The 22878-nt window shown below is 36.4% G+C and overlaps 1 protein-coding gene across 17 annotated transcripts in view; it reads left to right on the top strand.

Moving 5' to 3' along the window:
* CCDC15 (coiled-coil domain containing 15) overlaps window positions 1-22878 on the top strand; it is an 82989-nt gene that overhangs the window by 4892 nt on the left and 55219 nt on the right. For 13 of the 17 annotated variants that reach the window (XR_005359104.1, XR_005359105.1, XR_005359103.1 and 10 more), the window contains 10 exons: window positions 563-712; window positions 1226-1417; window positions 7566-7679; window positions 12283-12405; window positions 12885-13490; window positions 14053-14175; window positions 14423-14545; window positions 16140-16214; window positions 16534-16656; window positions 17110-17232. Coding sequence is in view for 14 of the 17 variants with exons in the window: in XM_038535770.1 (XP_038391698.1) it covers window positions 563-712; window positions 1226-1417; window positions 7566-7679; window positions 12283-12405; window positions 12885-13490; window positions 14053-14175; window positions 14423-14545; window positions 16140-16214; window positions 16534-16656; window positions 17110-17232 (1752 nt within the window). In the remaining 3 variants the exon portion in view is untranslated. The remainder of the gene's footprint in view (window positions 1-562; window positions 713-1225; window positions 1418-7565; window positions 7680-12282; window positions 12406-12884; window positions 13491-14052; window positions 14176-14422; window positions 14546-16139; window positions 16215-16533; window positions 16657-17109; window positions 17233-22878) is intronic. The other 4 variants (XM_038535774.1, XM_038535775.1, XM_038535772.1 and 1 more) reach the window with 4 other exon arrangements.

Raw genomic sequence — 22878 nt, 5'->3', positions numbered from 1 at the left:
GTGATTGAGCATTACATAAATATCGAGTACCTTTATATTCAAGGCTCTCTGTTATATACTGTAGAGGCAACAAAGGAGAATTAAATACATTTCCTGCCTTCAAAGTATACCTAATCTACTGGGGGAGTTAAGAAGTTTTGCTCTCAATTAACATTAATAAGAGTGAGAGATACTACAGCATGGGAGAGCTCAGAAGAAGAATGGATTGTGGAAGGTCCTAGGTGGTTGGGTATTAGATGATCTTAAAGAGTGAAAAGGCCTTTACCTTACTAGATGGAGATGACAGGAAGGGCATGCTAGGTTAAAAATGGAGCATAAATCTGAGCGCGAAGCTATTTTACAATAGGACATATTTAGTGAGTGATGAACAATCTACTGGATTTGGACTATTTTACTCATTTTAGAAAATGTGTGATATAAGATAGGTTTGAATTGGTTCATTAAGAATTAATGAAGACAACTTTAGTTGTCAGTTCAATGAAAAATTAAGATTTGATTTGAGTGCCCCAATGGGCAAAAACTGCTGACATTTACATTTATTTTCTATCTTTCATCTTTTAAGACTTCAGCATATATAATTGAAGAAGAACTAAAGGAGCAGCTAAGAAAAAAACAAGAAGCTCTGAAGCATTTTCAGAGACAAGTCAAACAGCGAGTAAATCAGCAAATCAGGCTGAGAAAAAAGCAACAGCTTCAGAGATCTTATGAAGCAGTAAGTTCAAAAGTGAACCTGAGTAACGATCGAATGGAAACTGTGTGTTATGAGATAAGCTATTAGGCAGTAACAGAATCACTTTCTTTGGATTCTATGCTTTGTATAATTGTTAGGGAGGGCAGTAGATTTGTATGTAGAGAAACTTGTGTTTCCGTGTTATTCTGACTCACAATTTTTTTTTTTTTGCTTTCACCAAATAGTTAAAAACAATGTCAGAATTTTGGATTGGGTTTGAATTTTGGCTTTGCTGCGTGGATTGTAGTTTCTTCATCTATATTCATCTATAAAATGGGGCCATGATAGTTGTCTCATAGCATTATGAGAATTAGATATGTAAGTTATTAGCAAATAGTAAGTACCTGGCAAATGGTAGTTTCTTTGCTTGCTGAAGCTTTCTTCTTTCTACCCTGACTCTGATTTAAAATCTTTGGGGCTGCTTATGGGCGTTATTTGATTGTGCTGGCTTGGAGTAGAATCTCACTAGAAGAATCTCATTCTTCCTTTGTGTAGGCAGAAAAAGAAAGCTCTATAGCCACGCAGTCTTCAGATCCAGCACATTTAACTCCTAAAAAAACAAGTGTTTTTTCAAACAACTTGAATGCTGCTATTGGAAGTGCTAGGTTACCTCCTTCTCAGATGCTTGGAGATGGAATAGATGATAGAGAGAATCAGAATGAATTATTCCAACAACAAGCCCAGGCGGTAAGTATATACTCATTTTATGTCTATGATTTTTTTACTTATATCTAAGGTATGAAGTAGCGATTAGGAGGTATCACATTCAATTTCACTTTTAATTACCTTTGTAAAGTGGTGAATAGTGAAATGATGTTTATTTTTTTATAGATATTTTTAATTTATTTATTTTTGGTAAGACAGTTTAGAATCATCTAAAGGAAGGTGCCAAAATGTTAGAGTCAAACCTTATGAGAAAGAGCTTTAGGTCAAGATCAAAGATTCCCCCCCCCCCCAATTATACTGTAATTTTGTTATGGGTAAATTATTCTGTTTGTAGCATATGGACAGAACTGATTTCTAACCTCTGTTGCAGAAAAGTACAGTACATAGGGCATATCATTCATCATTTTTTTTTCATTCATCATTTTTGTCTCATTTTTGTCTTTCCTGTCTTTTAATCTGATTATCATAATAAATCTATAGGTCAAGTAATAATAAATCCTCAACATAATCAGAATTTTTTAAAAAAGTAACCTATCTAGAAATTGATTTTACATGTTACTTATTAATTTATCAAACATTTATTTTTTTGTTTTAGAGAAAGAGCTGGGAGGAGGACAAAGGGAAAGAGGGAGAGAGAATCTCAAGCAGACTCTGTGCTGAGCTTGGAGCCTGGTGCAGAGCTGATGTGGAGCTTGATCTCATGACCCTGAGATTGTAACCTGAGCTGAAACTAAGAGTTGGACACTTAACTGTCTGAACCACCCAGATGCTCCTTACATATCTGTTATTTAAAAATTTGCATAAATGATGAATTTTTGAAAACTACATCTGAAACTAATGTACTATATGTTGGCAAATTGAATTTAAATATAAATAAATAAATAGATGGATGGATGAATGAATGAAATTAACTACCATGAGTAGGTTTATCCACTCAAATCATTTGGCATCATACATTCAATTCTCCTTAGTGTACATGAGCTTTTTTGTCCAGTTGATACCATATTCTTCAACTCTGCTCTGGGAATTATACTTCCTCTTATTTAAAATGTATTTCTAGGAATAGTGAGAGAAGAGCAAAAATGTAGAAGTAGTGGTAGTGCCCGGGTGGCTCAATTGATTGAGAGTCTAATTTTTGGTTTTGGCTCAAGTCATGATCTCACTGATCGTGGGATCACACCCTGTGTGGAGCTCTGTGCTCTGGGGAATCTGCTTGAAGATTCTCTCCCTCTATCCCTTCCCCTGCTTTGGCTTACTCTCTCTCTCTCTAAAATAAATAAATCTTTAAAGAAAAAAAAAAAAACGATTATGTGAAAATAAAAGCTTTGCAACTGCTTACATGATCAGTCATAAGTATGAAGCAAATCTAATTGTGTTGTTAGTATCAATAGGGAAAGCTTTATACAAGCACGTGTTATATTGAGATACTTAAAACAACTTTTTTCCCTTTGCCCCAAACTATGACTCTATGACTTTTTCCTGCCATTGCTTGGTTTGTAGTAATCATTTTATAAATCGTTTTTATTTTCCTTTTTAAGATTATGAACAATTTCTTGAGCAAGTATTTATTGAGCTAGATACTGCATAAAGTATAAGGGATAGAACATTGATGAAGACAGACACAGCTGTTGCCTTCATGGTGCTTCTAGCTGTAACCTCACTGTAGTGTGGATTTTACTTCCATCTGTACAGTACATGAATAGAATACATCAGTTCACAGATCTTTGAATATCCTGTGTTTGTTAAACATTATACGGATACCAGTGAAATGTGAAATAGGACCCTTTATGGGTTTATATTTCCAAGTAGAGATATAAAGCTAACAGATCCCAAACTATTAGATATTAATATAGAGACATTTGCTCTATTTGATTGTAAAGTTGTGCTATTGGATTTCAAAAATTTTTAAATCCAAGGAAACGATCGTGGGAGAGTTCCTGGAAGATGTGGAATTGATCTGTATATTTTGAAATGATAAGGTAAATTGACTGGTTATATTCAAAAGAATTTTGAGATGGGGGAACAGAGTATATGTAATGAGCTTGGTATATTTGCTAATAAGTGATGGAACCATTCTAATTGATAGTTTACAGAGGAGAGCATAATAGAAAATGAGGTTAGATAGGTAGAAGGAAATCAAGTTATGAAAAGCCTGAAATGTCACAAAATTTTTAAAAAGTTTTTTTAAGGATTTTATTTATTCCTGAGAGATAGAGAGAGAGAGGCAGAGATATAGGCAGAGGGAGAAGCAGGCTCCTTGCAGGGAGCCTGATGCAGGATTCGATCCCAGACTGGGATCACTCCCTGAGCCAGAGGCTGACAGATGCTCAACTGCTGAACCACCTAGGCTTCCCTAAAAAGTTTTTATACCCTGCTTTTTTTTCTTTAAAAGATGAATTAGATGAGCAACCTGGGTCGCTCAGCGGTTTAGCGCCACCTTCCGCCCAGGGCATGATCCTGGAGTCCCGGGATCAAGTCCCACATCGGACTCCCTGCATGGAGCCTGCTTCTCCCTCTGCCTGTGTCTCTGCCTCTCTATCTCTGTGTCTCTCATGAATAAATAAATAAAATCTTAAGAAATGAAAGAAAGAAAGAAAGAAAGAAAGAAAGAAAGAAAGAAAGAAAGAAAGAGAAAGAAAGAAAGAGAAAGAAAGAGGGAAGGAAGGAAGGAAGAAAGAAAAAGAAAGAAGAAAAGAAAGAAAGAAAGAAAGAGAAAGAAAGAAAGAAAGTACTGAAGAATGTTCAGTGAACTAAACTACTTTTAAGCCTATAAACTTTTGCCCATACAACATCATGACAATAGATGCTTTTTAATTTTGCAATTTCTGTTGCAGTTTTTATCCACTAGATGTCACTAAGAACTAGACAGTGAGATATTGTTCAAGCACTAACTCCCTTGGTTTATCTAGAAGTGGTTGAGTCAATGATGAATGCAATTCACTTTCTGAATGTTCGTGGACTTTTCAATTTTCTTGTATTGCAGAGTGATAGAAACATAGAATCCTGGTGTTGGAGGGTTTTAAATGTTCATCTGATATATTGAAATACTTAAGGATGAAATGACTTGACATCTGGCATATACTTCAAAATAACATAAGGGTGAGGTGAAGTAGGGCATTATAGATAAAACAAGATTGCCCAGGAATTGATAATGTTAAAACTGGTTCATATATATATATATATATGCTGGTTGATCCATGTGTGTATTATAGCTTCTACTTCTCTGTATGTGTGAAGTTTCCAATATGCTTGAATTTACTCACATTTTTAATTAAATGTTGCAAAACCAAAGACATTGTCTAGTCTAACCTTTCTTTCTTTAAGGAGTTCTTTTTATAACCTCTCTTATATAAATGGCCATCTAGTTTTCTGTTAGAACATTGCCACTGCTGAGCAACTGAATGCTTCTTAGACTATTTCATTTTTAGAACTCTTGAAATTACTATAAGTATTGTTTCAATGGGGGGATCCATGGGGGGATCCCTATCTCAGCGATTTAGCTCAGTGTGTGATCCTGGAGTCCCGGGATTGGGTCTCATGTCAGGCTCCTTGCATGGAGCTTGCTTCTCCCTCTGCCTATGTCTCTGCCTCTCTTTGTATATGTCTCATGAATAAATAAATAAAATCAGCTTTTTATTTGTTTCTCGCTGAATCTTTTATTATCTTGTTTTTTACTTTTTTTCTCTCTATAATGCATGTTTTCCAGCTTTTTCAACCCTGGAAATAACAATTCATTTTGGCAGTTAAGAAAGGTTTAAGCAGTATGAAATAACCTGTTAAGTTTTCTGTAATCTATCATTGGCAAACTATTGTTTGAATTAGGCTCTTTGACTGCAAGAATTCCTTTTATTTTAAGAATATGTGTGGACCCCCAGTCCCCAGTCAGGTGGTCAGGACTACCACTCATGCAGCTCTTGGGGAACCAAAAACCAGCACTTAAAATAAAGCTGAATGACGGAGAAAAAAAAAAAAAAAAGAATATGTGTGGAATAATAAAGGCAGAATCAGAAACACACAAATCTAACCTCTTTTAAGGAGTCTGTGGCTGGATAGTTTTTCTGAATCTGAGGTAGCTCTGGTGATCACACAGCATAGGATCTTTGATCTTCACACTATTATTTAATCATTAACAGTTGATTCAGTTGTTCTCATAGGGTGACACACCTTCCCTTCTCTGATGATCCGAGACCTCCAGTGCTAAAGCTGGGCAGTTCTAGGCAAAGTGGGAGACTCAACTACTGAATCACCCAGGTGCCTCACAAAATCAGTTTCACTGAGCTGAAATCAAGGTGTCAGCAGGGCCCCTTCCACAAATTCTAGGAGAAAATTTGATCGTTGACTCTTTAGTTTTTGGTGTCTGTTGGCATTTCTTTGCTTTTGGCTATATCATACCAATCCCTGCTTCCATCTTTACATCACCTTCTCTTCTTCTGTATGCCAAATCTTCCTCTCTTTCTCTCTCATAAGGACAATTGGGATGGCATTTAGGGCCAATGTGGATAATCTAAAATTATCTCAAGATAATATCTCTAAAGGCTTGATATCTGCAAAGGCCTTTTTTCCCTATAAAGTAGCATTTACAGTTTTCAGGGATTAGGACCTGGTCTTTGAGTGTATATTATTATTCAGCCTATTACAGTCCTCATGGCTGGTCTTTGAAAGGGTCTTTAGGTTGAGGTTTGATGAAGGGTTATGGTAATGATAGAGAAATTGAAAAACTATAATGTATATTTCAGCCGTTGGACCAGTTGAAATATTTTGTTTATGGGACTAAAATCAATCTGTGACTCTAATAGAGTTTTGGAGTTGATGGGAGAAGAAGATTATCCTTATTTCAGATCTGTTACAATGGGTATTTTGAATCCTTAGTCACATTTTGCAAGCAATAACATTTACCATACTTGGTAATGAGTAAGACCAGACATATGTGTGGCTCTGTATTTTCCATAACCTCAGCTGCACATGTATCTCTTTTTGCAATAAGATTATCTCTATCTGGACCCCTTTAGCCACTCTGCTAACCCAATTTAGAGGTCCTCCTTTTAGCAGAATAAAGAGTAATGTTTCAGGCTGATTTTTCTGCCTGGAGATGTAGACCTTTAGAAGCAAGAATGAAACAGAGGTGATACACTGTAAGTAAACTGCACTGGTAGTGAGAGTGTTTTTATCCCTAGCTCACTATTAGTAAAAATCAAGGTGTTTATTATTTATAGTTGTAAATCATGGTTATGATTTGCCTTCAAGGGAGAATTGGTATCATTAAACTTTTACTGGATGGGTTAGAACTGGTCCTGGTTTTGCCATAATTTTACTGAATAGTATAGTAGGGATATGCTTTTCTTCCACATGATATAGAGCTCAGCCTAAAAAAAAAAAAAATCATACTTTGTTCATTTCTGTATTTTCTTTAAGGGAACATTTCGTGCAGATTTGTGAAAAATAGGTAGGCTATGATTCTCTGAAAAAATCAAAATAGGTGCTTACTAAAATTACTAGATAGAAGGAATGAACACAAAGTCAATGTATTTAATATTAATACTTATTATCAGCTGTTACTTGGAGTACTTGAAACAAATGGGGTGAGATGTTTGAATTTGTGTTCTGAATTAACTTAGAAAGGCTTTCTGGAAGAAGGGGGATTTGAAAAAAGACTTAAGAGCTACAGTCTTCCAGTTAGGGGTGAAGAAGGGATTCTTGTAAATAGGAAAAAAGAATTTAGAGGGACTGGGAATGGAGTCTTCTGGCAAGGAGTGACCAAAGTGATTAGGCATGCAAGGACTAGTTGAAGAAATAACTCCTTATTGAGAGCATGAATGGAAGGTAAGGAATGTATCTGCTCAATCATTTCTAAGTTTATTAATTCAGACTTTTTATCCTGATAAAGGTTCTGATATTTTTGTGTATACTCTTAATACAAAGTGTATGTTGTTAAAAAAATTTTTGAATAACAGAACTTAAATCAAGTTATGAAATACAGTATTTTAGAGTAATGAAAATCATGTTGTAAAAATACTATCAGCAGACAAAGTCTCCTTTGCAGATAATCCTCTTGTCTTAGGTCTGGCTTTTTTTAATAATAGGGGCCTGTTTTCCTGTTGGAACACTTGGTGAATTTGGTATTAAAACTTTAGCCTGTTTTTGTTTGCTCTTTCTTCCCTTTGCCTGGCAGCTTAGTCAAACCATGAAACAGGCCCGTCACCGGCTGGCATCCTTTAAGACTGTGAATAAAAAAAATGCATCAATGTTCCCAGATGGTAGAAGGAAAACCTTTCCCCCTCAAGAGGTAAATTCATTTCTAATAAATTGTTTTAAAAAGTACAGATAAAGATTTATTTATATCTCGACAGTATTGAGAACTGTAAAAATTGTTGGAAATAACCTGAAATATCCAAATAGTAGGGAATGGTTAAAAAATTACAGTGTATCTATGTATACCCATTTTAAAAATTATCATGCTTCAGAGAATATATGAAAACAAGGGAAAGTGTGGTACAAAGTTAAGTGAAAAAAGTAGGATACAAGATTATATACAATATATTCTCAATTGAAAAAACTTTATTCGGCCAATATTTATGGAATGTCTATAGTTGCCAGGCATTGTTCTAGAAGCAGGACTTTTAGAATGGAGAAAAGATAGACAAAGATCGCTCAAGGAGCTTCTGTGCTAGTAGGGAAGCAAATAATAAGCAAATAAATGTAGAATATAATTTCAAATGATAAATGCTATAAAAAAATAAAGCTAAATAAAGAGATAGGGACTGATGCTATGTGCAGAGATGAAAGCCTGGAAAGAAATGGACCCAGAAGTTAATGCTGATTATTTCTTGTTAGCACTAATTCAAAATACAAGGTTAGAATGAATAATTGGAACCTAAATGTGGAACTAGACTTAAAAGGATATTTAAGGGTATACTTGTAAAATGCCATTGTTCTGTGCCTGTTTATTTCAGTGTTCACAAATTTGGATGCTAAAAACAAACTCCTGTATTTTCTTTTTTTTTTTTTTTTTAAGGATTTTATTTATTTGAGAGAGAAAGAGCACAAGCATAGTGTGGGGGGTGAGGGGGAGGGAGAGGCAGAAGGAGAGGGAGAAGCACAGAGTAGGGAGCCAATATGGGGCTCAGTCCCAGGATCCTGATATCATGACTCAAGCCGAAGGCAGATGGCAGACACCTAACTGCCTGAGCTACCCAGGCACCCCCAAACTCATGTATTTTCCCGTGGTTACTCATTTTGGCATTAATTTCAAGTTTTGATAACATCTAGTAAAATGGACCATTTCATCCTTTTTGCTCTTTTTTTTTTTTTTTTTGGCCATTATCACCTCTGTCTCTTATTTACTTCTTTCTTAGTTTTGCTTCCTAAATATGTATATATATAGTTATATATATACATACATATGTAACTATATATATATAGTTTTTTCCTTACGTGTCTCAACAGAACCATCAAAAACATTTGTCTCTTATATGTTTGCAGTTTGTAGAATACTAACCTATAATGCTTCCCTCTTCAGTGATAATTAAGACATTTATAGTTAAATATAAAAAACAAGCGGGCATGGGTGTATATTACATATGGCATTTCATCCTAGATGCATTTAGTATGGTTACCTTTTTCTAGCATTGCCTTGTTATGATTCTCAAGATAGAGTTTCTTTTGTACCTAAATTCTTCTAAATGGCTTAGTTTTTTTTTTTTTTTTTTTTTTACAATTTTCATACCTGTGGTTTTGGCAACTACATTTTGTGCCATTGGACTGACTCCAGAGTATGGTTAGATGAAGTGATTGGACACATTCTAGTAAACCAGAAAAAAAAGGGTTATCAGATCCTAGACACTCCTATTTTATATTGTGTGGAACATTTTCAAACCTTTCAGTTGATGTTTTTCCAGAAAAAGTACTGTTTACAGGTCTGACTGAAATAATCATTCAGTAGAAGGGAAAAGGATTAAGTCTAAGATAACATCCTGTTTAAACCAGTTTTGTATGACAAAGATGCCATTTAAATGTAGTTCATTATGATGATGGTGATGATCAATTCAGACTCACTGCAGCTTCCAAAGAATGCATGTGTATTTTTCAGCTAACACATTGGAAACAAATCTATTCCATAGAAATGAGAATGATCTTATTTCTTATATCATGTATGTGGTCTTTCCCTTAAATCTGAATAGTTTTCTAGCCCCTCAGTTGTGTGAAGTGGAAATCTGCCAGTCAGAAAGGACACAATCAATAACCTGGTTGAACTCTGGTTTCATTTCCTTGTTAGACTTATTTTTACTGACCTTAGAATCTGTCTGGTTGTTATTGTTATTCCAGATTTAGAGATACAAATAGAAGATACAGTTGCTTGCATACTGTTAGGTCACCAAGACAAAATCATAAGCCTCCTAAAATTGTCATTGGTGGGGATAGGCATAAATTGTCATTTATAAAGTTAATATATTCTCTTACCAGTCTATTTTACTCCATGTTTGATGTGTGAGTGATTTGTTTGTAAATCTGAAGTAGACCTCACTATTTGTTTTTCTTTATTCTTTATTCAACCACTATAATCTGCTAAAATCATTCCAGATCTTCCTAAAAACTCAACTTAGTATCATGAGCATATTACTTTCTCTAGACCATTTATATTTGTATTAATTTTTTTTCCAGAAAGCACTTTGTAGTAAACCATCACCCCTCAAATATAGGAACAAGAGGACAGTTGACCTTTAGGTCCATCAAGATCTTTGGTCTTTTCACTACTTTGTATTACCAGAAATTTGTAGAAAATCAGGAAAGGAAATGTAAAGAATAGAGGGGAAAGATAATGGCTTGTTAGAGCCATCTACAGCTAATTAAGTTTGGGTTTAAGGGTTAAGATTGGTTTTTTTTTATGATTTTATTTATTTAAGAGAGAGAACATGTGCAAGAGAGCGAGATCAGGAGCAGGGACAGAGAGGGAGAAGCAGACTCCTCACTGTGCAGGGAGCCCCAATGCAGGGCTCAATCCCAGGACCCAGGGATCATGACTTGAGCTGGAGGCAGATGCTTAACTGACTGAGCCACCCAGGCACCGCTAAGGGTTAAGATTCTAATGTCCAGTATTGGTTTTTTTCTAAGTTTTGAGATATAATTTATATATCACACAATTCATTCATTTAAAGTAATACATTTCAGTGATTTTTTTGGTATATTCACAGGTTTATACAACTGTCCACATAATCTAATTTAGAACAATTTCTTCACCTCTAAAAGAAACCCTATCCCCATTAGCTATCACTTCCCATACCCTCCTTTCCCTACTCCTAGTCCTAAGCAACCACTCATCTACTTTCTGTCTCTATAGATTTGCTTATTCTAAACATTTCATCTAAATGGAAACATATAACATATAATATATATTTGAGACATTTTGCCTGGACACTTCCCTCGTCTCCATTAATTATTTCATTAATAATATATATAATAAATCATATAATGGTCATTTGTGACTGGCTTCTTTCACTTTGCATAATGTTTTATGTTGTCGAATATATCAGTACTTCATTCCTTTTTATTGCTGAATAATGTTCCTTTTATGGCTATATCACATTTGGTATATCCATCCATCAGTTGATGGCTTGGCTTTTATGAATAACTGCTACAAACAGTTGTGTACATGTTTTTGTGTGGATATTCATTTCTTTAGTAATAGAATTTTGGGGTCATAGGCTAACTATGGTTAGTATTTTGAGGAACTGCCAGGCTATTTCCCATCAGCAATATATGTGGGCTCCGATTTCTTCACATCCTCTCCAATACTTATTATTGTCCATATTTTTTATTATAACTGTCCTACTGATGTGAAGTGATATCTCACTGTATTTTTTTTCTTAAAGATTGTATTTATTTATTCATGAGAAACACAGAGAGAGAGGCAGAGACACAGGCAGAGGGAGAAGCAGGCTCCATGCAGGGAGCCGGATGTGGGACTCGATCCCGGGTCTCCAGGATCATGCCCTCGGCTGAAGGCGGCGCTAAACCGCTGGGCCACCAGGGCTGCCCTCTCACTGTATTTTTGATTTGTGTTTCCCTGATGACTTATGATCTTGAGTATCTTTTCACATGCTTATTGCCCATTTACATGTCTCTTAGGGAGAAAATGTCTATTCATATGTGGTGCTGATTTTTTAATTGGGTTATTTGATTTTTACTGAGTTATAAGGGTTCTTTATATATTTTGGATACATGTCTTATCAGATAGATGATTTGCAAGTATTTTCTTCCATTCTGTAGGTTGTCATTTCACTTTCTTAATGCTATCATTTCTGAAAAATTTTTAATTTTGGTGTAGTTCAACTTACCTATTTTTCTTTTGTTGCTTGTGCTTTTGATCTAGTATCTGATAAACCATTGCTTAATCCAAAGTCATCAATATTTTCTACTATGTGTCCTTCTAAAACTTATAATTTTAGTCCTTAAACTAAGGTCTAAAACCTATTTTGAGTGAATTTTTGTATGCGGTACTGAGGAAGTATTTTAATTCTTTTGCATGTGGATATCCACTTGTCGCAGTACCATTTGTTGGAAAACTTCTTTCTCTGTTGGATTTTCTTGGCACTCTTGTTGAAAACCAGTTGACTGAGGGTTTTTTGATGTCTTAGTATTATCTTCTGAGACCCATAAACATGGGATGCCTTTCCATTTATTTAGATCTTTTTAAATTTCTTTCAACTGTTTTATAGTTTTCATTATATAGTCTTAATGCTTCTTTTGTAATGTCATGTTTTTATAATACTTGATTATATTGACCTACTAAATTATCCTAATAGTGTGCTGAAGCCTAAGATTTTATTGTAATCACATTGTTTCTACCTATAATAGATACTTTTTTACTGTTGTTGATTGTGTGTTTGTAGGAACCTGACTCTGAGGAATCTTCATCTACTACGGTAGATAAGAGAGAGAAAGAAAATTTGTTTTGGGGACAGCAGCAGGATCTCCTTTCTGAAGACAGGGAGAAACCTTTCAGCAGAGTTCAGGTAAAGCAGAGTGAAAGGAGATAGTATAATAGAAATTAAACTAAGTGTGATTTAGACTAGGGATGCCATATTGTTGTACTGGTTTGGGATTATAGATTTAGGTTCTGTTAAGTCAAGCAAAGATTGTATTTTCCCATTTTATTTTAGTAATTTGTTTGACTATCATATTTTTTTTTTAGATTTTATTTATCTATTTGAGAGAATGAGCACAAGAGTGAGAGAGAAAGCACAAGCAAGGGGAGGGGCAGAGAGAGAGGGAGAAGCAGACTCCCCACTGAGCAGGGAGCCCAATGTGGGGCACAATCCTAGGAACCTGGGATCGTGACCTGAGCTGAATGAAGGTAGACACTTAACCGACTGAGCCACCCAGGTGCCCCTGACTACCATATCTCTTTGAGATTATTTTAGTAATCTTATGGAGAACCTATAGTATGGCTACTACCTGGCTTTCTATATCTGGTGTTTATGTTCACTTTTAGAAAGTACAGTTCAAAAATCCATTATTTGCTGTGATGAAAGAGGAAGAGCAAAAGCAATTAGATCTTCAGGACCTTCAGGATATTCTGCCGGAAGCCCAGGATTATCTTGCAGAAGCCCAAGGTGATCTGCTGGAAACCCAGAGTGATTTGACAGGAGTCCAGAATGTTGAGCTAGAAGCTGAGAGTGTTGAACCAAGGCTCAGTATCCAGCCTATTGATCCAGAAAACCAAGCTGTTGAGCCCGAGGCCCAGGCCATTGAGCCTAAAGTCCAGGATGTTAAGATAGAAACTCAGGGTATTTTGCCAGAAGCCCAGAATATTGAACTAGAAGATGAGAGTATTATGTCCAAAGTCCAGGATTTGCTACCCAAAGAACAGTCTGTTCTTCCCAAAGACCAGAATATTCTACCCAGATGTCAGGACCAGGACTTTCTACTTAAAGACCGGGATTTTCTACCCAAGGACCAGAATATTCTACCCAGATGTCGGGACCAGGACTTCCTACCTAAAGACCAGGATTTTCTACCTAAAGACAAGAATATTGAATCCATATTTCAGGACCAGGATTTATTACCCAAAGACCAGCATTTTCTACCCAGGGATCAGGTAAAATAGAGTGGAAAGGAGATAAAACAAAAAGAAATAGCTACTTAAATTTTGGAGTGGGGTTTGCAAGCACTAAATTACAGCTGATTTGGAGTCATAGTTGGGAAAAATAGTTTCCTCATTAATTTCTCAGAAGTCTAGGGTTCTTATTAATTGTTAAAGTATTATCAGTAGCACATTACCCCTGGCCATTTACTTTTTTTTTTTTTTTTTTGACCTTTATTAGAAAAATATTTCTGGCAGCCATTATCTGCTTTGACAGCTGAAAGATGGAAAAAGGAGTGGCCCACAAGTGTGGGGCAGTATTTTTTACTATTCAGGTTCCAAGGCCAGCCCTCCACCAGAGATCAGCTAGGCCAAAAATAAGAACCAAGGGATCAGCAGGAAGTAAATTATGGGCTTATGTGAAAAGGAGTCTACTGTTTTCTTTTCTTTTTATATCATGTTCAGTTGTATTCTGACCTCAGTTAATGCCAGAATTCTCACTGCAGCCTCAAGTATTACTGGTTAACCTGTATTTCTTAACTGAACAATTGATATCTTGTGTTTGTTCTTTCTTTAGAAAGCAGGTTTGAAGCAGGGAGCATCAATTTTGTTAGGCCCAAGAGAGAGAGAGGCATTTCCTCTGGCTGTCCATCAGGACCTTCAACACAGGCATCAAGATCAGGCCTCCATCATGGACAAGGTAGAACAGAAAAAGGAGAGAGACCAGCAGGAACTGAATTGTTCAGGGTTTAGTTGGGAACTTGCAAAGGTTGTTCTCAGCTAGACTTTGGAAATGACAAAAAGTATGGCTTTCGGTTTTATTCCATATTTCACATTATCTCGAGTTAAAAAAATTACTGTAAGGCTCTCAATAAAGCCTATAGCACTATTACTATCGTATTATTGCTGCTGGACAATTTACAGTCCGTGTTTTTGTTTTCTTTCAGAAAGTACGCTTCAAGGAGTCATACTCTGATATGTCAAGTGAGGAAGAGAGGGAAGGCTTTTCTGTGGCAGGTCATCAGTATCTGCCTCCCAACCTCCAGGACCAGACCTTCATCAGAGATCAGGTAAAGCAGAATAAAAAGGAAATAAACACGAAATAAAATAACTGGATTGTACATATTCTCGGTAATAGGTAAAGTGTAGGGACAGGTGCAAAGACCCTGGTCTGATGACCTATACCAGTCAAATCAATTCTGTCATTCAGAAGGTTGATAAATCACATTCGTATTCTCTTATGGAATCAGACTATTTTAGCTTACTAAGATTATGCTACAACTTCTGCTGGAGCCCACAGTATTACCACAAACCCACTGTCCCCACACGAGCAGTGTAGGAAGATGTGGCAAATCTTAAATTACGAAACATATGGGGAGTTTGTTAAGACTGTTCTGTACATGGCTTAGGAGTAAAAATTCAGGTCTACAGAGTTGGGCTAAAAGTGTTACATCCTTAAAAAAATAGCATAAAATAAAAACATTATATCCTTGTTCAAGTTAAAATGTATCAGAATATCTCACCTGGTACCATTTCCCTGGAGTTGTCATTGAGACCTACAGTATCCTAGGTAGTATGTTGCCCTGGTCAGACAGTTTGGTTTCTATTTTTATTCCTTTAGAACTTGTTTTTCAAGCAAATGGCATCTTTTATGAGAGCAGAGGGAATAAGTGATGAATTGGCTCTGGAGTATCAGCAGTGTGCTAAACCTAAAACCCAGGACCGAGCCTCCCTTAGAGAGGAGGTAGAGCAGAATACAGGGGGAACACTGTCTCCTTCATAAAAGAGTAACGGAGGTGAAAGTACTTAAGATTCGGGTTGGAGCTTATCAAGCTAGTTTACATGTAGGCTACATAGAATTAGAGCTGCCAGAGTGAGGCTAAGAGCAGAACATCTTCAGTTATTTCAAAATGTGCCTGAACCTAAAGTCTGTCCAGGTGGGAAAGCATATATCTGTCCTTTGGGTTGACCAAGAGGCAGGGTTTGTGTAATACTAATTGGTTAACAGCAAATCGTTCTGCATAAATTCACATCCTGGAGCATACTTGGCTTTCTGCATTTAGTCTTATGAATACTGAAGGGCTTCTAATCTTGGCCAACTGAAGCGATACACCAAAACCAGATATGTAGTTTGCAAACCAGTTATGAGGAAGGATAAAACAAGCTGTTGACCACCTCAGAACTGCCTCAACTCTACCACCTTTAGTGTTCGTGTATGGAATTATTGGGGACATTTCATAGGATCCATGTGGAAATGACATAAGCTTGTTTCCTGGCTGTACCTTGGGAAAATGCTAGCAACATGATAAAAATACTACTTTGCTGCCTTACTTCTTCCAAACATACTATTGAATAAAAGTTACCCTATACAAAAGAAAAAAAAAAAAGTACCAGAATAATCTGGGATTTGCTTTAAAATAGTCCAGGAAAAATTGGGAAAAGAGACAGATGGAAAAAAGTGTTACTAATTATTGAAGTTGGGGCATGTGTATCTTGGGATTCACTATATTTTCTTTCCTACTTTGCTTTATATTTGGGGATTTTGTATTAACACATGCAAGCACACATGCACGCCAACTCTGTTATGTTACCCTCCTATAGTAGTATTTTGGAGTTGTCACTAATCATTTCTGCTTAGACAGTTTTGTATTTTGTTGTTCCTAGAGCAAGTATATCAAGCAACCCTCATCTTTTGAGAAATGGGAGATTGAAAGAAGACTGGCTTTTGGAGTACCACCGGTATGTTTCACCCAGTGTTTAAGATCTTGCCTCTCTTGGGGAATAAGTAGAGCAGAGTATAGTGAGGAATAAGTACCCCAGAATAAATTGCTTAGGTTTTGGCTCAAGTTTAACAGGGAAATATAGTAACTACTTAAGGGTTTAGTGTTAAGGCCAGTAAATAGTGAGCAAAACTATCCTGTTCTCCAGTTCTGTGATGTATCATACCATTCTGACCTGTTGAAACTCCTTCAGGCCTCTTCACTGAAGCTCTTACCATTGCCCTGGCATGATGCTCCTGCTTCAACAATTGTTATTCAATGTTTATGTTGTCTTTTAGCACAAGAACTATGGGCAGGCCTTACATAATATGACAGAGGAGAGATGGAGAAAGGAGTTATTTCTGGAGCCTCATGAATATGTTTTACGTGATACCCATGATCCAGGTTCTGCTGGACAGCAGGTAGATCAGAGTGTAGTAAACAGTAAATAGCAGAAAGTAAATTAGTTGGAGTTTGATCTGGGCTTGCTTCTAACAACAGTGCTACAGCTGTTAGTGTTATCTCTTGTTAATACTGTTAATAATATGAAAGCTTGCGTTCATTAGGCACTTTCTATAACCAAAGTTCTAGAACTTTGTATTCATTGTCTCATTTCTCATTCTCACAATATCTGGGGAGATAGACACTATAATTATCCTTGTTTTAGAAATGAAGAAACTTATGATTGCTTTGTGGATACAGCTAAGATCCCTAATAGTGGCAAGGAGTGTAAAGTCTTTTTTTATGCCATGATGTATCAGACTATTCTAATAGACCTGTATAGAGTATGTCAGGGCTGTCACTGCAGCCTATAGTATTTTTACTAGCATTATGTCACTGCTCACACCTTGGTGATTGCTTTTGTATTTTTTTAGAGCTTATGCTTCAGGCAGCAGCCATCTGTTGGGACATCTGAAAGATGGCAAGAGGATTTGCGTCTGGATGACCATCAGCATCTGCCACCCAAGCACCAAAGAGAGGCTTCCAGCAGAAGACAGGTAGGGTATGGGTAATGGAATTTATTTATTTATTTGTTTTTTTTGTGTGTTTTTTTTAATTTTTTAAAAAAGTTGAATTTGCCAACATATAGCATATAACACCCAGTGCTCATCCTGCCAAGTGCACTCCTCAGTGCCCATCACCCAGTCACCCCAACCCCCCACCCACCTCCCCTTTCACTACCCCTTGTTCATTTCCCAGAGTTAGGTGTCTCTCATGTTTTGTCTGGGTAATGGAATTTAGACAGGATTTTTGGCACCTACTGAGCTGGGAGTGGTAAGGCTGAGCAAAAAGCAGATTTCTTATTTTATGTCATAGTGTGTAAGATTTACCCTGACCTAAGATTACTTTAGTGCTTTCACTGAAACCTAGGATATTGTTAGGAGCACTTGCTGCCTGTTGGAAAATGTATGTTCTTTTGTAAGAGGTATATTTCTGATGGCCGGTGTCTTTTATGGCATGAGGGAAGAAGAAATGAGTGGTTTCTATGGGAGAGGGGTCAGGAAGATCTTCCACCCAATGGCCAGGCCTAGATCTCCGTCTGTAAGCTGGTAGAGCATAACATGGGATCACCAAGAAATAAACTGTTCAGAGTGTAGCCTGGAGCTTATTAGGGTTATATTGCCTAAGCTTTGATGTACTGAGCTAAGATCTATAGTTTTTCAAGAAAATGTTATAATAATGTGGCCCTCTGAGATTCCTCCATGGCTTAACTGAAGTCTAGTTTATTCCCACTAGGATTTATCACTGTCTGGATAATTTCTATCTTATGATTTTATGTTATTTTAACAACAGAGTCTTCAGGCAACCAGTGTTGTTAGGATATATAAAAGAGCTAAAGAGACATTTCCTCTTGGCTCTTTTAAGAGAGCAGAAGAAAAGGAGCATCAAGACAGAAAGTAGGATTTGGGCTGAGGTTTTCAGGACTGAACTGTAGCTCTCTGTCATTTTTAGCTTGTCTTTATGAGGCTGGCCTGAAGGTATGCTGTCATACATTGTCACTTAGATATCCTGGAGTATGCCAAATCTGTTGCATATGTCTTTTCCTTTCCCTGGATAGCCTTCTGTTTTTTAGTTCACAAAGCCAGTCCCTTCTCATCCTTCAGATTTCAGCATAAATGTTACGTCCTTGGAAAAGATTGTCCTGACCACCTTATCAAAAATAGGTCTCCTCTCTTCTGTTTTTCTCTATCCTTACATTCTCTTTCCTTCTCAGTGCACAAACCAATTTGTAATAATTTATTTATTTAACATGTTTTTCCACTGGTCTATAAGCTTTATGAAGAGAGATACCTCACCTAACGTGTTTACCAGTATGTGGGCAGCCTGTAGAGTACCTGATAGTCTGGTGCCTGGTACCTGTTAGTCTCTTCTTAAATATGTTTTGAATGAATTAATCAGACATTTATTCAACACCTTGTTAGGTGTTAGCCATTGTTTAGGCACTAAATATCAAAGATACAATTGTAAATCAGCCATAGAACTCAAATTTCAGAACTCAAATTTTTTTTTAAGTCTACAGAAGAGGGACTGATACATAAGCAGATAATTATGAAGCAACATAATTAATGGTAGAGGATGCATAGGGCATTAACTGAGCACAGAAGAGGCGTACCTAACTGTGATTGAGGGTGCTGCCTTGGTGGTTGGAACCTCTTCTTGTTCTTCCACCATACAAGCCCTGATTTCCTGGGTCAGTACTTTCCCTTTTTAGGCTCCTGAAATAACCCAGCCTTATCAGGAAAAACACGTCAATAGTATAGATTTAGATCATAGTCATACTCGGTTTACAGTCACAACTGCTTAGTCCCCTGTGCTGCTCCTTATCCTATGGCCCACACTAATGATTGTAAAGCTTAGATACCTTGTAAAGTTCTTGCTGCATCCTCATACTCAGACTTTCATGAAAAAAATAGAAGCCATCATGTGCTAATTCCCTCAGCCATTTGCTTTTTTGGCATTCTTACATATTCCTACTATCTCAGAAGAAGAGTTGTCTGTCTTTGGACCACATTCTGGATTCTCTTGCCATCCTTTCTTCTGTGTCCAATTTTGAATATTGTGAGACTCTGGCCTCTCTTGAAATCCTCTAAAGAATGTTACACTTTTTGTTTTGTTTGTCCTAGCAGGCAATCAACCTGGTTAAGTTTATATTATAAGGTCTTTCTCATCTTCTCTGAACAGTGGCTTGAATGTTAGTTCAATTTTCAAAGCCTTCATTATACTCCATTAGGTCCATCTTATGCAAGAGCAACTCCGAGGTGATTTGGGATTTTAAGCCAATTCATACACAGAGTTAAGGTATCCACTTTTCTAGCTCATTCCTCTTCAGGACACTCCACCCCTACGCTCTCCACTTAACTGCAGGCCACATTTCCTGGAATCTTTAGTTAGAATCAATGAGACAGACAGGCCCATAGTGAGCTTACTCCTTGCCCAGTGCTGAAAGTCCAGTTTCCCTTACTTTTTTGAAAGCAGAAAATGTTTTCATTTTTATTGTAGCAAAAGTAAACACAAAAAAATAACCCAAAATTCCAGAAAAAAACTACCATCTGTCTCTGCTATGTATCATTTTCAGATTTTATCTATAACAAATAATTTTAAAAATGAGGTATGCAGTCAATTCTTGTTATTTGTAGTAGTATATAAAGTTGCTACAAACACTGAATTGGTGAATACTAAACCATTGTTCCTAGGGGAGATACAGAGTTAGGATTTTGTGAGCCTCTGATCATGTTTTGGTCATTGACTAATACCTGACTTTATTTTATGTGAATTTCTGTTTTGTTTTTGTTTTTTTTTTTTAAAGATTTTGTTTATTCATGAGAGACACAGAAAGAGAGGCAGGGACACAGACAGAAGGAGAAGCAGGCTGCTCAAGGGGAGCCCAATGCGGGACTTGATCCAGGTACTCCAGGATCACCATGCCAGAGCCAAAGGTGGATGCGCCCAACCACTGAGCCACCTAGGCGTCCCTGTGAATTTCTGTTTAAAGACATCTTATTGAATATATAATGTTGATTCATTAACATGGACTCTGAGCCAATAACACTATAGATTATTCCTGAATGAGCTTATTTAATATAAATATTTTATCTATAAAACACATCATAACCTTTTTATGCTTAGGAATACTAGATAGTACTTCAACACTGTGCTTGGGAGCCATTTTATCTTATTATATTTTTTATTTTTATTTGTTTTAAAAGATTATTTATTTTAGAAAGAGAGTAAGAGACCAAGCTGGGAGAAGGGCAGAGGGAGAGGGAGAGAAAACCTCAAACAGACTCCCTCCTTGAGCAGACTCCCCATTGAGCTTGGAGCCCAATTCGATGTGCGGCTTGATCCCAGGACCCTGAGATCATGACCTGAGCCAAAATCAAGAGTAGACTCTCATCTGACTGAGGTGCCCTGGAAGCCATTTTAAGTAGTGAGTGAAATCACCAACAAAAAAAGAGCACAAAAATGCAAAAACTTTGGCACTAAATAGACCTTGGAAAGAATACTTGGTTACAGTATGAAAGCTGAAACAAAAAGAGCAGAGCATCACTTTGTTCAGCCTCAGCTGGCAACATTCTTATCTGGTGACTCAAATTTCTCACAGCTCTGTACATGTCTATAAATGACCATAAAAGCATCACAAGTGTTAATTTTGGGATTACAAATAAATTTTGGTGAATAGGCAAATTCACAGATAAGGAACATAGAATGTTGAGGATTGACTCCGAATGATATAATCTATTTAAGTGTAAAAAGCAGTATTTTTGTATATTCAAAGTGTTGTGTAGAGTTTGCCACAATGAGTTTTAGAACAGTTTCATCATACCCTAAAAGTCCTTACTCATTAGCAGCCAATTCCTTTTTCCTCCACCCCTCAACCCTATGCAAACTACTAACCAATTTCTCTATAGTTGCCTTTTCTGGACATTTCATATAAACGGGACCACGGAATATATGGCCTTTTGTGACTGGCTTTTTTCACTTAGTGTAATGTTTTCAAAGTTCATTGACCTTGTAGCATATAGCAGTACTTTATCCCTATCATTAGATAACATTCCATGTTATACGTATAGCACATTTTATTTATCCACTCATCAATTAATGGACATTTGGATTGTTTCTACTTCTTGGCTATTATGAATAATGTTGCTTTGAATATTTGCGTACAAGTTTTTCTGTGGATATGTGTTTTCATTTCTCTTGAATATACTAAGGGGTGGAATTGCTGGGACATATGGTGACTCTATACTTAACCTTCTGAGGAACTGCCAAACTGTTTTCCAAAGCGGCTGCACTATTTTTCATTCCTTCCAACAATGTATGAGGGTTCTAATTTCTTCACATCCTCACTAGCACTTATTATCTGCCTTTTTATTTTATTTTTTATTTTTTTTTATCTGCCTTTTTAATTATGGCTATATTAATGAGTGTGAAGTGGTATCTCATGGTTTTGATTTACATTTCCCTGATGGTTAATGGTGAGCATCTTTTCATGTGCACATTGGCTATTTGTATATTTTTTCTTTGGAAAACTGCTTATTAGATTATCTGCCCAATTTGTAATTGAGTTATTTGTCTTTTGTGAATTCTTACTAGATTTTACATGATTTGCAAATGTTGTCTCCCATTTGGTAGACTTTTTGTTTTCTTGATGGTTTCCTTTGTAGCACAAAAGTTTTTAGTTTTAAAGAAGTCTAAGTTTACTTTTTCTTTTGTGGATTGTGCTTTTGATGTCATATCTAATAAACCACCTAATCCAGGATCATGAATATTTACTCTTTAAGAATTTTATATCTCTTATATTTAGGTCTGTGATCCATTTGGAGTTGATTTTCATATATGTATATGGTAGGAATCAAATTTTATTCTCTTACAAGTGGACATCCAGTTGTCCCAACATCATTTGTTAAAATGATTCTTCTTACCCATTGAGCACTCTTGCCAAAAATCAGTTGATTGTAAATATAATGGTTTATTTCTGAACTATCACTTCTGTTCCATTGATCTATAAGTCTATTCTTTTTTATTTTTTAAGCCTGTTTTTATGCCAGTACCATACCATCTTGATTACTGTAGTTTTGTAGTAAGTTTTGAGATTGGGAAGAGTGATTCCTCCAACTGTGTTCTGTTTCAAAACCATTTTAGCTATTCTGGGTCTCTTGCATTTGAATTTAAGGATCACTCTGTCAACTTCTATAAAAAAGTCATCTGAAATTTCAGTGGAGATTGCATTAAATCCGTTGATCAATTTGGAGAGTACTGCCATTCTATCAAGTCTTCCAACCCATGAACAGATGTCTTTTCATTCATTTAGACCTCCTTTAATTTCTTCCAACAATGTTTTGTAGGCGTCAGAGTATAAAATTTACACTAACTTTGTTAACTTTAAGTAATTTTTTTATGGCATTTTAAATGGATTTTTCCATTAATTTTATTTTCAAGTATAAAGAAGTACAATTGATTATTGTATGCTGATCTTATATCCTGCCACTTTGCTATAAGATACATAACTTTAAACTAAACAAAAAGTAATATTAAGGGCAACCTGGGTTGCTCAGTGATTTAGTGCCGCCTTCAGCCCAGGGTGTGATCCTGGAGTCCTGGGATCGAGTCCCATGTCAGGCTCCCTGCATGGAGCCTGTTTC

This window comes from Canis lupus, chromosome 5 (assembly GCF_011100685.1).
Source record: "Canis lupus familiaris isolate Mischka breed German Shepherd chromosome 5, alternate assembly UU_Cfam_GSD_1.0, whole genome shotgun sequence".
In the NCBI taxonomy this organism is placed as follows: domain Eukaryota; kingdom Metazoa; phylum Chordata; class Mammalia; order Carnivora; family Canidae; genus Canis; species Canis lupus.
Note: the sequence above shows the minus strand (reverse complement) of the source record. Positions and strands in the feature narration are given on the sequence as shown.